The following is a 12,189-nucleotide window of genomic DNA, read 5'->3' as shown; positions in this document are numbered from 1 at the left end:
ATCTTTTTTTATCCAGGCAATTCTACAATTTTTGGGTGGGGGTGCCATATGGAACTTTTTCCCCCAGCTACATCTCTCTCATAAAAGTTTCTTTAACTGAATCTTTTAGCAAATTTGAAATTCACAAATTAGAAATCTGTTCTAAAATGTGTCAAATCACGGAAAGGAAAATTGAAACAAAATTATTTATTTATATATATATATATATATTGAAATATTGAAATCGATCCAGAATCAGGCTAAAAATTAACAATGAACGAATAATTATTTTAAAACGTACAACATAAGTGTCTGAGATGGGGCAAGTTGATGAAAATGAAACTAACAAAACTATTCACGGTTCTTTGGTATTCTATTAAAATTGTTTTGGGCTGTTTTTTTTTTTGTTCTGTAGTGAACTTTGTGTCGCACACTGTGGTAGATGAATAGTCAGGTAATTTTTCTGTCGTTATCTGTATAATCTAAAATTTAGTGTGTGTGTATGTAATGACATAATCGAAATTTGTTACATTTCAGAATTCGACTTCTGATTTTGAGGTTTTACATGCTGAATTTTACTTGGACGGGCTACGTTCACCTGTACTAGCATCCTCCCGAACGTGGCTACAACGAGCTACTTTCACCTATAGGAGAAGCGTCTTTCTACGAATGCTGTCATTGAGATTAGTGTCTTGTCGGTTTCTGAAGCAACCATAAAAAGGTCGTTACCATGTTTATTCGCCAGGCATTGAATCTAATTCTAGCAGATGTTAATCCAGTACAGCCCTTATAAAATTCAGGTCTGTAAAATATAAACCACGAAGACTGTCTAACGCAGGATTTATTCACATAATCTAAGTGTGAGTCTTTAAGATTTTTTTTTCAGCAGCCGGTGGCTTACTGTGCATTGTGAAATTCGTCGTAAACCCGCAGCTAGCCGCTGACATTTGGTGGTGAGTAATATTTATGTTTTATATATATATGAAAACTATTTATCATAAATGCATGTATGCATTTTCTTGTGTAATTAAAACTGCTTTAAATTTTATTCTGTAATTTAAAATAAAACAAAACTTGTGTTTACTAAATGTCGGCTAGCGTTATTGCTGGAGTAACACAAAACACTAGTATTATTATGAATTGTTTAGAAAATTATGGATAATAGGAACACTGAACATTTTCTAGTATATGAGCCCATGTTACACTTGTAATTGTTTTAAAACTATCTGTTTAAAACCATCATTAATTTGTTAGCTAAAACTGTTATGGATAATAGGAACACTGAACATTTTCTAGTATATGAGCCCATGTTACACTTGTAATTGTTTTAAAACTATCTGTTTAAAACCATCATTAATTTGTTAGCTAAACGACCAGTGAACTTTCATACAATGCTTTAACTTTATTACGATATGTTTCACCTTTATTGATTCACTAGTTATGACCTCTTACTGTTAGTGTGGACAGACTTTGTCAAACGTTTGTAAGAAAGACTTATAATTCCATGCAACAGGATCCACGGGGGTAAAAAATATAGTAGAAATATGATGACATTTTACTCAGTATTACTTAGTTTCACCTATCCGCTAAGTCACACACCTGAACACGTGCATACCAGAATGTTCCGTACACGAAACTGCTATCCCCTTCCGTAACTGCGGCCACGATCGTGTGTGTGTGTTCTCAGAATATTCACACACTCTCACTTGCACCCATATACAAAAAAGTATTGATACATGTCTTGTTAATGTGTAGCAACCGGTTTAAGTTGCATGGGACTAGAGTATTTGTCTCCGTTGGTTACTAAGTACATATAATATCAATCTTGTCTGAGATCGAGAGAAAAAAAACTATCATTTATTTACAAATATTAATATTACCCTGGAAACCTTTTATCAAGATAATTCTTGAGGGAATGAAACACAATTTTACATCACAAATGTAAGCACCTATATAGTTGTATTAAGTTTCTAGAACCGTTAGTTGTTGAAAAGTGAACGGTTGTTAAATATTTAATGGTTTTGAATCTGGATATTTTATGAGAAACTGATTTATTTTTAAAAAGTAACTGACATCGTTATTGCGCCGGTTTTTACTACTACATGTTTCCAAGTTTATTTTAGGCTTGCAAGAAGTAAAGTTTGTTGAGTGAGAACGAGTAACACATTCGCGGAATCAATAATACATGAAAGTTTTTTTTTTTTGAAATAAAACTATGTAGATCTAAGATAATTGTTTTCATTCAGTAGTACAGGTTGAAGTAAGATTAGGAAAATTATCAGAGAAGTTTCAGTAAGTATAAATTAGTAATTCAATAAGACTTCGATATAGTTTGATTTTCTTTTGGTGCTGGAACCTGGTAAAATCACCGAAATTCAGTTTGCTTTTTTCTATAACACCTTTATTAAGATTGCTTGGCATCGTGCCAAACTCGTTATAACTGTGAAGCTTGGGATGAAGAAAATATATACAAGTGGGGGAGGGCAGTCAAGTCACCTGGCTTTGAGCGTGAGTGCGTTTATGCATTTGTTTTTGCTTGTTTCTGGCAAGTAAACAAATATTTTGAATAAAAGACGTGTACAGCATCGAAAGACACTATTGTGCGTTGTTTCAGCTCCTTGTAGAGTTTACCATGTGCATTAGCTTGTATTCTGTATTAAAACTTCACGACTGGACTTACCAATACCTTTTAAAATTAGTAAGTATTAAGGACTATCAATCCCGAAAACTGATTTAGCTAATATATATATATATATAAAATGTATATTTGATGTAACTGATATAGAGTAGTGTGTGACTGTACATGATCATTGTTTTCTAGCTATTCTGATATATAATATCGTATGTTTAGAATTGCTGGTGTTGTATACCTAACCCGTGCTTATAAAAGTCTTGCCTTGATTAAAAGAACGTAGAAGAAACACGTCGTAAAGAAATTTGAGAATGACAGACTTTTTTTTTTAAATGTGATGCATGTGATAAGCCTTAACCTCGTTGAATTATCAAAAGCTTTAGCTCAAACTAGTACTTTGTGTAGTGTCAAGTTACATAATACCTTGGGAATAATGTTTTTAAATTTAATGTAAAAATGACCATTTGAAACTGCTGTTAATTTTATAACAACTTGAGTTTGTCCATTTCTTTATCTCACGTAGTCCTCTTTATTGATAAACAAAATTCTACAACCAAGGGTAACCATATTTTTTTTCTAGAGTATTTCAGTAGCATCAAGTGGAAGATGAGGAAGCCACTGGGGTCAGCATGTAGGCAATCGTATAGCACTGTGATTCTTCGTCAGGTAGATTTTCAAATGTTTTTAGTTGCCTTTTTTTTATGGTGACACTATTATATGCATGCTTTTGGCTTTCAATCCTAAATTACTGAAAACGATACATGTGGCTTAGATAATAACCCCATCTGTATTGTTATATCAGTGAGTTATTTAAATTATTTGGTGAAAATGATTCAAAGTTCAGTCCACGTAATGATAACAAATTAGTTTATTTCTTCCTTAACATTTGCTATAGATTCATATCACATGTGCACACCTGTACGCTTTAGTTCAAAAATAGTTTTCACTTTTAACAGATTTACTCGCTGATGACACTGTGGCTAACATAAAAATAAATTTACTTGTACAATTTCATGACTAATCAATTAAGTAGCTGAATATGCACAAGAACTAACATGTGTGAATATTTCATTAACTTTCCAAATCACTGAACAAACTGAAACTTATCTTAATGCTTCACTGATTCTTGTATTTATAATTTATCCTTGTTTCCAGATATTTCATAATGCCTTGATCATTAACATTCATGAACATTCTAGGTATTTTATAACTACTTTTATAAACTTTATAAATTTAGTATCATCATGATAGTAGCTCCCTCTATCAAACAACTAAATTAAAACATTGAAAATATGGCTTATAACACCACCCCTTTCATCAGTTTTGAAATCCTAACAATCAGGAGGTTATGGCAGTCAGATGGGATAACCTCTTGTCCCTTGTCATCACTTGTTGTCCTGTCATTTGGATTGTTCTTGTGGGTAGGTGGCTGTGTAAATCCACTGGTGGCTCTCTTCTTAACTATATTTGTCTTGGCAGGAACCTTGTGCTCCTCAGCTGCAAGTTGACTTTCTGCTGATAAATTCTTCTCTGGAGTTATCCATTTGGCTGTTCTCTCACTGTCATACTCTTAAAGATTATCACAGTGGATGACCTTTGGTCTGGATCACCTGACCCTCTGGATTTTATAAACCATATCAATGATTCAACATATGGCCCTTCCCAACACCTGCTTATTAACTTTGGAGTTTCTTTTCTGGGCATTGTACAGCCATACTATGTCACCTTAATGAAATCCATTCTTATCAGCATTAACATCATAGCAAATTTTAATTTCATCACTAGCTCATTTAAGTCTTTCTAGGATAAAGCCGTATATGATCTCGGTGGTGTTCCTTAATCTGCATATTCTGCCTAAGACTAGTTGAGTGAATATTTTCTGTGCCAGAGTACAGAAGGCTCAATGGTAATCTAAGTTTTTTCTCAAATGGTGTATTGCTTGTAGTTTCATGTACTGCTGTGTAATAATTCATCAGTAACAGTAGGAGACCTTGATCCCACATTTTCCAGTATTCATACACATAAATGGCAAATTAATTTAATAACTTCCAATTGTATCTCCCCATCATACTGTCAGAAAATGGATAAAGGGCTTTTATTCTGGTCTTTTTTGTCTCAATAATCTGACACATTTCTGCAAACAAGGCTGATTCAAAGTTTTATCCCTCATTTGAGTGAAGTTTCATGGGCACATCAAATCTTGTAAAAGATTGATAAATTTCTGGTTAGGAATGACATATGCTTCTGGCTCTTTCATGAAATAGTCCATCAAAACCATGATGTATTTATTCCAATGGTTACTCTGTGGCAGAGGATCAAGCACATCAAAAGCAACTCTCAAGTGGTGCTCCAACACAATATTACTGTTACTGCTCCTGTTGCTTCTTTTGTGGACCATTTTGCTCACAGCATAGTTTACATGTTTTACATCAATTCTCTACATATTCCTGGCACCCATACCAATAGAAGCATTCTCTTACTTACTTCAATGTCTTTTTAACACAAGTTTCCAGCCATTGGAAGATTGTGAAGATGACTGTGTCCATGAGAATGTAAAGACTGAATATCTTCTGATCACCAACATGAGCTTTTTGGAAATAAAATGAATCCCACTGTGCCTAATACATTGTCTTTTAGGCAGTATGGAGTGGCTGTTTGCCATGAAAATCTTCCTGCTTTATTCTTGATTCACTTGATTATTGGTTTCAAACTTGTATCTTTTGCTGAAGTATCTTTCATTTGAGTGTTGGACCATGTTAATTCTTCATCCTCACTTGGAGATGTCACATCTTTGGTTATATACATTGTCTTTTAGGCAGTATGGAGTGGCTGTTTGCCAGAGTAATTATCTGTTCTTTCTTCAGTTTGTTGAATGTTTGTTCACAAGGAGCAGTCGAATAAAACTTATTTGGCATTTCAAGAAACTTGTTTAAAGGATGAGTCATGTTAGAGAATGATCTTATATAAACAATATAAAGAAATCCCCTAATCTCATGCAGGTTCTTCTGTGTTGGCTGATTCTAGACAGATAGTTTTTCAATGGATCTGAAGGCACTCCCTCTTTGCCATTATATGTTCCAGGAAACTCTACTGTTGATGAAATAATTCACACTTCTTGGGATTCAGCTTAAGATTCTCTTTCCTTAACCAATCCAGAACTTTCTTTAGTCTATCATACACATTTGTCAACAGTTTTCTCATGTGCAATTATGTCATATAAGTAAATGAGTACGAGGCTCTACTGTAGTTCAAACAGAACAAACTCCATTAAATGTGGTAGGTGCATTGCCATAATCCATTTGCTGTAGTAAAGGCTGTTATCTCTGTTCTTGCTTTGTTAACTTTTGCTTGCCAATATCTGCTCTTAAGAACTAATGTTGAAAATAATTTTTATCGAGATAGAGCATTGAAATTAGTCAATCCTTGTCAGTTAGTGGTTAGGCATCCTTCCTTGTGACCTCATTAACCTTCCAGTTCATGCAGAACCTAGTGGATCCATCTTTCTTCACAAGTATAATAGGTGATGCCAAAGGACTAATACTTGATTCTGCTATTCCTTGTTCCTTCATGGCTTCTATCTTTTTTTTGAAAGTTACAACTTGTCTTGCAAGTGGAAGTCATCTTGCATAAAGTCAATTCCCAGTGTGAACTCTTCCTTGATATCAATTATCCACACATCATTAGATGTGGCGAAGTTTCTTACAGTAAGGGTATCTTCCAACTTTCCTGCTGTTGGAACTTTATGTTCACTTGCTGTTTGCATCAATTCATCTTCTTTCATAATTGTCAAAGGGAATTTCCTACTTTTCTTTAGCAAATCATGTCAAACTATCATAGTTAGAGAACCAGTGTATATCAACATACTGCAAGGCTTCTCAACAACAAACCTGTGGACTCGTGGACTACTTTCTTTAAATAATGATCTTCTTATCTAATTTGGGGCAGATGGAGTATGCTTGGCTAAACTTTGTTGCATGGGCATCTGCAGGGGCAAGGGGGGGGGCATTTGTTCTCTGGAAAATGAGAAACGTATTTCTTTATTCATTTAGCATATGTATATGAATTTACAAATTTTTTGTTTTTATCTACTTCACAATTTCACACTACTTATTACACTTAATTTTAAATTCCAATAAAAGTTACCAGGTTTGTCAGCAGCTTTACTTAAAATCTCTAGATACCTACCCTGTAGCTAAATATTGTAAAATGTCACTACCATGGTGACTTCTTGGATATTGGACATGGCAATTCTCACTCGGGTCATCAGAGACTGATGCGGTTTTGCTGACATCCCCCTAGCCCTGACACAGTGTGATTGGGGGGTTAACCTGTTGCCTCCTGCTGGTAATGCTGGCAGCAGGTTTTTCAGAGAGACTGATGCAGTCTTGTAGAGTATATGTAGCTGCAAGTCTGCAAAATGGCTTAAAACTAATCTTACAAATATTAAACCCATCAAATCTTACTGTGGGAGCTTGCCTATTCTCTTGACTGTAATGGCATAACTTTTAAGGTGGGTCCATCATCCCTTGATTTTGACTTTGCCCTCTCCTCCCACAAGTCCAGCCAATTCCTGTTTTCCTAATACCTGTTTAGCCCTGGCAGTATGATATTTCAGGTTACACATGAAACACCTATTGTTTTGTGGTTTATTTTCTCTGTTCTGTGTAACTAGTTGTCTAACTAATCCATTTACTTCTTTTAAACTATTGTCAGGTGGAGTTGAGCTTTTAATATTACTTGATTTGATGATCACATAACATCGAGATGGTGTCTTCAGTGGTTTATCTGTGACTTAAGTGAATTCTATGTTCCATCACCAACTGCAAAGCTTCCTTTAAAGATGTACACTACTTTGCTGCAGCACAATTCTCGTATCCTTATCTGTTATGGCATCTGTAAATTAGTTGCATGCCAACAAATCCATCATTTCACATGGAGCATCTGTGTAAGATAATTGGTCAAGCCTTTCCAACTCTTCTGCAAGTTTGAATAATGTCTCTTCTTTTCTCTGTACCTTATTCTGAAACTTTGCTCTGGATACTTCATTCTGATGTTTCCTGTAGTCCAAACCTGTTGGATAATGCAGCTACCAATGCTTTTTAATTGTTATGGCTCTTAGCTCAATTGTTACTAATGTTGTTAAAGGTGGTCTTTTTAAATGGGCAATAAGATGAATAGCTAGCTTGTTGTTCAATATTCCATCTGTTCACTTCAGAAATCTTGAACTGTGCTTGGTATGCCTCATGTGGTACTTTTCCTTCATAATTCATTGGTTTCTCAATTGGGCAATGCTGTTAACTTAGTGAGCTAAATTCTAGAACTGGATTTGGTAATGTCATGAGTAGTCCAGGAAGGTCCTGCAGTAACAGATGGCACAGCAGTATATGGTAATGGGTGTAGACCAAATAATTCTCCTTTTTAATATTTTGTAATAGATGATCTTTTAGGTTGGAATTATTGGGCAGATGTAGAAAGAGGTGTGGCTGGTTTATTTTTTGCATTCAGCAATTCTTTTTCCAGATATTTTATTCTGTTGTTGATGTTCTTTTCTACCTTAGTGATCTCTTTCTGTATTTCTTCAGTTCTGTCATTACAGTTGTTAAGTACTTGTTTGTTGTAATCCTTCTGTACATCTCCAATTGTTTGATCAATCTTGTATTCAATCATTTATTTTTGTTCTTAGTTCTTCTATAAATATTCCATCTCTTCCTTTTAACTCTTCTCTTAAGTCCTGTCTCTTTGTTCATGGTGTTATAATTTTCTGTTTCTTTTTCTTAGTCTTTTAATTTTCTATATTCCTCTAATTTTCACTCTTTCTTCATGACACCTCTATTTAATTGTTTCATCATCTTTAGAAAAGCTTCAATATCATTTCTGGATCTGGTTGTCATGTTGAAATTAAACTGAGTTATTTGTTTTTACCAAAATAATCCCACTTCTACAACAATGTTGTAATATTTATTATTTCTGTCGTTCATTGGGTTCTTTTAAATTATCTGAAAAGAATCTGATGTCCAGTCCATGTAATGATTACATATCACTTTATTTCCTCTTTAACGTTTGCTATAAATTACCATCACCTGTAGAAAATTGTAGGCCCTAGTTCACAAATAATTTCACTTACAACAGAAATTAATTCGCTAATGGTATTACAGCTAACAAAAATAAATTTACTTGTACAGTTTCATGGATAATCAGTCAAGTAACTTAATATGCATGAGAACCCACACTGATCTGTATACTTCACTAACTTTTCAATTGCTACAAGAACTGAAACTTGACTCAATGCTTCACTGATTTTTTTATTTGTAATATATCCTTGTTTATGGATATTTTGTGAAGTATCTCGATCATTAAAATTTAAGATCATGCTAGGTATTCTAGGACTACTTTTATAAACTTTCTAAATGTATCACCATGTTAGCAGTTTCCTCTAGCAAACAACTAAATTAAAATATAAGTAAATATAGCTTACAACAGTTCATTTACAAAGTCAAATATTTAAAAAAAAAAGTATAAAATATTCAATAAAAGTTGATACAGAATTGAAAATGTCTACAGTAACCATCTCAAGATTATATTATGGAACTGAAAAATCACAAGAAGCTGAAATTATCAGAGATTAAGTTTCCATGAAAAACTTAGTTATTTCTTTTTTTACATTTGAACAGAGATAATGAATGTTATTTGAAGTAATGACACATTAATGGCTAGGCCTGATAACCAAAGTTAGTTCAGTCTTTAATTTGCAACAGTACTTAAAATAACGCATCATGAATATTTCTTTGTAGATAAGTTTGTAATAGAAAATTATTGTAAATGCACTTGTATTGAGTTACAAAGTTTCATACTACTGAATTAGAGAAAACTAAGTAAATACCTTCTTTTTTATTTTTAAATTTAGGATCTTGAAAGTGATAAGAGAGAAAAACTGGATGACGTGCCAGATTTAACTGTTTCATCCTTCACTACTGACATCTCAGCCATTCGACAAAAGACTTTTGGAATTCCACTGACTAAATTAGTTGAGAAAACGCTGGTAGAATGCTCCATTCCTTTTGTTTTGATAAGAATTTGTTATTTTATTGAAGAAAAAGGTAAATTTTGAATTCATTCCTGCATGCTTTTACCTATATATTTATATTTAAAGAATCTATAATGAAAAGGAAATTAGTTGGTAATGAACATTTTTGTTTAAAATGAAAAATATCAGGCTATGCAAGCACCTTGTGCATCACCATTAAACAGTTTCAAATATACGTAACGATTTTTAGATATTGTGATCAAAAGTTAAAACTCGTAACTTTTTAGCTTTAGGTTTCTATACTTCATATTACATTAGTATTGCTGAGCTAAATTATGGAAACATGAGTCTTGTATGTCTTAAATATTTCAGTTAGGTGCTCAAACCACCCATGATGTGGTTGTTATGCAAATATTTTATGCAGCAGTCACTACATTTTTGGTGTTAGACTGCATTAATTTATTGTTAAAAATGCTTTTGTGTAACTTCAAGAAAAGTTCCACCAGTAGGCTCAAATTTCTGAGTTTTATAAAATTAACAATAACAGGTTTGGACGATGTAGATCTACATCCGACGTTGGGAAATGCCCAGCTTGTAGAATGCCTGAGGACATCCTTTGATGAGACAGGAGATGCTCCCCTTGAAACAAAGTGTGATGTGGTTAGTGCTACGATGTTGTTGAAGATGTTTTTCAGAGAACTTCCAGATCCTGTTGTTCCAAAGGGGCTTTTTGCTGCTTGTATTCGTGCAGTTCAAGGTAATGTAAATGCTGGTAATGCCAGTGAGTGAATTGATCCTCAGTAGGTTTAATTTCAATGGAAATATTGATGCTTGTTTCATGTATGTCAATATTTCTAAATAAAGTTCATAAAGAAAATGGTAAAAAAACAAATTAGTTTTTATTTTGACTAATTGTCTATTTTTTTTCTCTTTGATTCTGATGTTAAAAGAATTACTCATGTTTTAATATATATAAATACACTTGTAGCATAGTTCTGTTTGCCTTTCTTACTATTGTCAACCATGTTTTATTTTGTTTTTTTAAACGAAAATTAGATATCAAAAGAGACAAGGAGGGTTGTGTTCTGAAGTTGAAATATGTTGTAGAAGAGCTGCCTTTTGAGAATTTCAACACACTGAAGTTTATCTCCAGTTTTATCGTACGTGCAAATCAACAGCATAATGAAAATAAACTGAGTGCATTAATGTGCTTTGTTCTGGGACCAGAGATATTCAGGTGGGTCAAAAGTATGAAGGAATTAAAATGTAATTTTTTGTGGTAAGGAAAGTTACTGGCAAAAATTGTCTAACTTGTAGATTTAAATTGTTTTCATAATTAGGACCATTTAAAGAATGGATGTTACTTAAAAGGCTACGGGTAGGGGTAAACATAAAAATTCAACTTACACTCTTGTTCTCAGTTTAAAACCACTGGAGATTAGAAAAAAAAATCTTTTCAAATTTAATGTCTCCATTGACACTAATCCTCTTAGGCATAACTTGTTTTTAAAGTATTTGATATCCTAGAAAGAAGGGAACAAAAATCACGACTTCACTAACTATGAGTCCTATGATAATAGTACAGTTTCCTAAACTCTTGTACATTTGATGTAGGCATTATTGTTCTTGCATAGCTAACTAGTTGCATATGATTCTCTGGATCTTTTGTTTAGCACATTTAGTAATTTCTAATTAAAACACTGAGGAAAAGATGGAATTGTTTCAATCTTTAAAGCGGAACCTTTCCAGTAGCACAATATTTTTTTAAACTCTGTGAAAATTGACTGTCAACCTACATTATGCATTCCAGCAAGTAATTTCAGTTAGTTTGCACTGACTTGTAAAATTTTACAGACATGTCTTCCTGTCTTTTGTCATATCTGTTGCAGGAAGTTGAAGTAAAGCATGAGAGTATAAACAGAACCGAGTTGACAACATGAAACACATTAAATAACTTAGTTGAAACTGCCTACATAATTTTTTTTAATGTAAGACAACTAATAAATACATACAACTGGAAATTCATGATTTGAAAGTGCAAAGAGTTTACTAAAATCACTAAGAAAAAGAAAAAAAACGTGGACCAGTGGAAGGTAGTATGGCCTAAATTGCGACCGTATATAAATTTTTTTTTTTATTGTATGAGTAAGGGTCAGGGTTGATTAGAGTGAAATTTGAATTATTGAATACTTTTCAACCAAGAAAAATTTAGATATTGAAAAATGAAAGTCATTATCTTTTGGAAAAGAAACTTTTGATGTTTACAGACTTGCTGATGAAGAGGATACCTGTAAAAACCAGCTGATTACTAACCAGTTGATAGGTCTCTTCATAAGTGATTACAGTACAATTTTTGGAGGGGATGCTGAGCTGGCATTTAGAGAAAAAGAAGATCCACTGAGAAGAAAAATTGACTCGTTGAATGTACGTTTACATTCAAATAATTTAGTTAAACCTATGGTACGTGTTACTCATAGCTATAAACAGGGATTACGTATTTATTTTATATATCCATTTACTTTTTAAAACTTTTAAATTTCCATCTGCAATATAT

General features: G+C 33.2%; 1 protein-coding gene across 8 annotated transcripts in view; it reads left to right on the top strand.

Moving 5' to 3' along the window:
• Nucleotides 1-12,189, top strand: part of LOC106465279 (protein FAM13B-like) — a 49,126-nt gene that overhangs the window by 6,993 nt on the left and 29,944 nt on the right. For 6 of the 8 annotated variants that reach the window (XM_022393139.1, XM_022393141.1, XM_022393144.1 and 3 more), the window contains exons 2-7: nucleotides 517-932; nucleotides 3,192-3,277; nucleotides 9,516-9,708; nucleotides 10,183-10,392; nucleotides 10,692-10,872; nucleotides 11,903-12,095. In XM_022393139.1, the coding sequence (XP_022248847.1) occupies nucleotides 3,218-3,277; nucleotides 9,516-9,708; nucleotides 10,183-10,392; nucleotides 10,692-10,872; nucleotides 11,903-12,095 (837 nt within the window). In that variant the 5' untranslated portion in view covers nucleotides 517-932; nucleotides 3,192-3,217. Of the gene's footprint in view, nucleotides 1-516; nucleotides 933-2,580; nucleotides 2,678-3,191; nucleotides 3,278-9,515; nucleotides 9,709-10,182; nucleotides 10,393-10,691; nucleotides 10,873-11,902; nucleotides 12,096-12,189 lie in introns of those variants that run through there. The other 2 variants (XM_022393142.1, XM_022393140.1) reach the window with 2 other exon arrangements.

Source organism: Limulus polyphemus, unplaced genomic scaffold (genome assembly GCF_000517525.1).
Source record: "Limulus polyphemus unplaced genomic scaffold, Limulus_polyphemus-2.1.2 Scaffold1893, whole genome shotgun sequence".
NCBI classification, from domain to species: Eukaryota; Metazoa; Arthropoda; class Merostomata; order Xiphosura; family Limulidae; genus Limulus; species Limulus polyphemus.
Note: the sequence above shows the minus strand (reverse complement) of the source record. Positions and strands in the feature narration are given on the sequence as shown.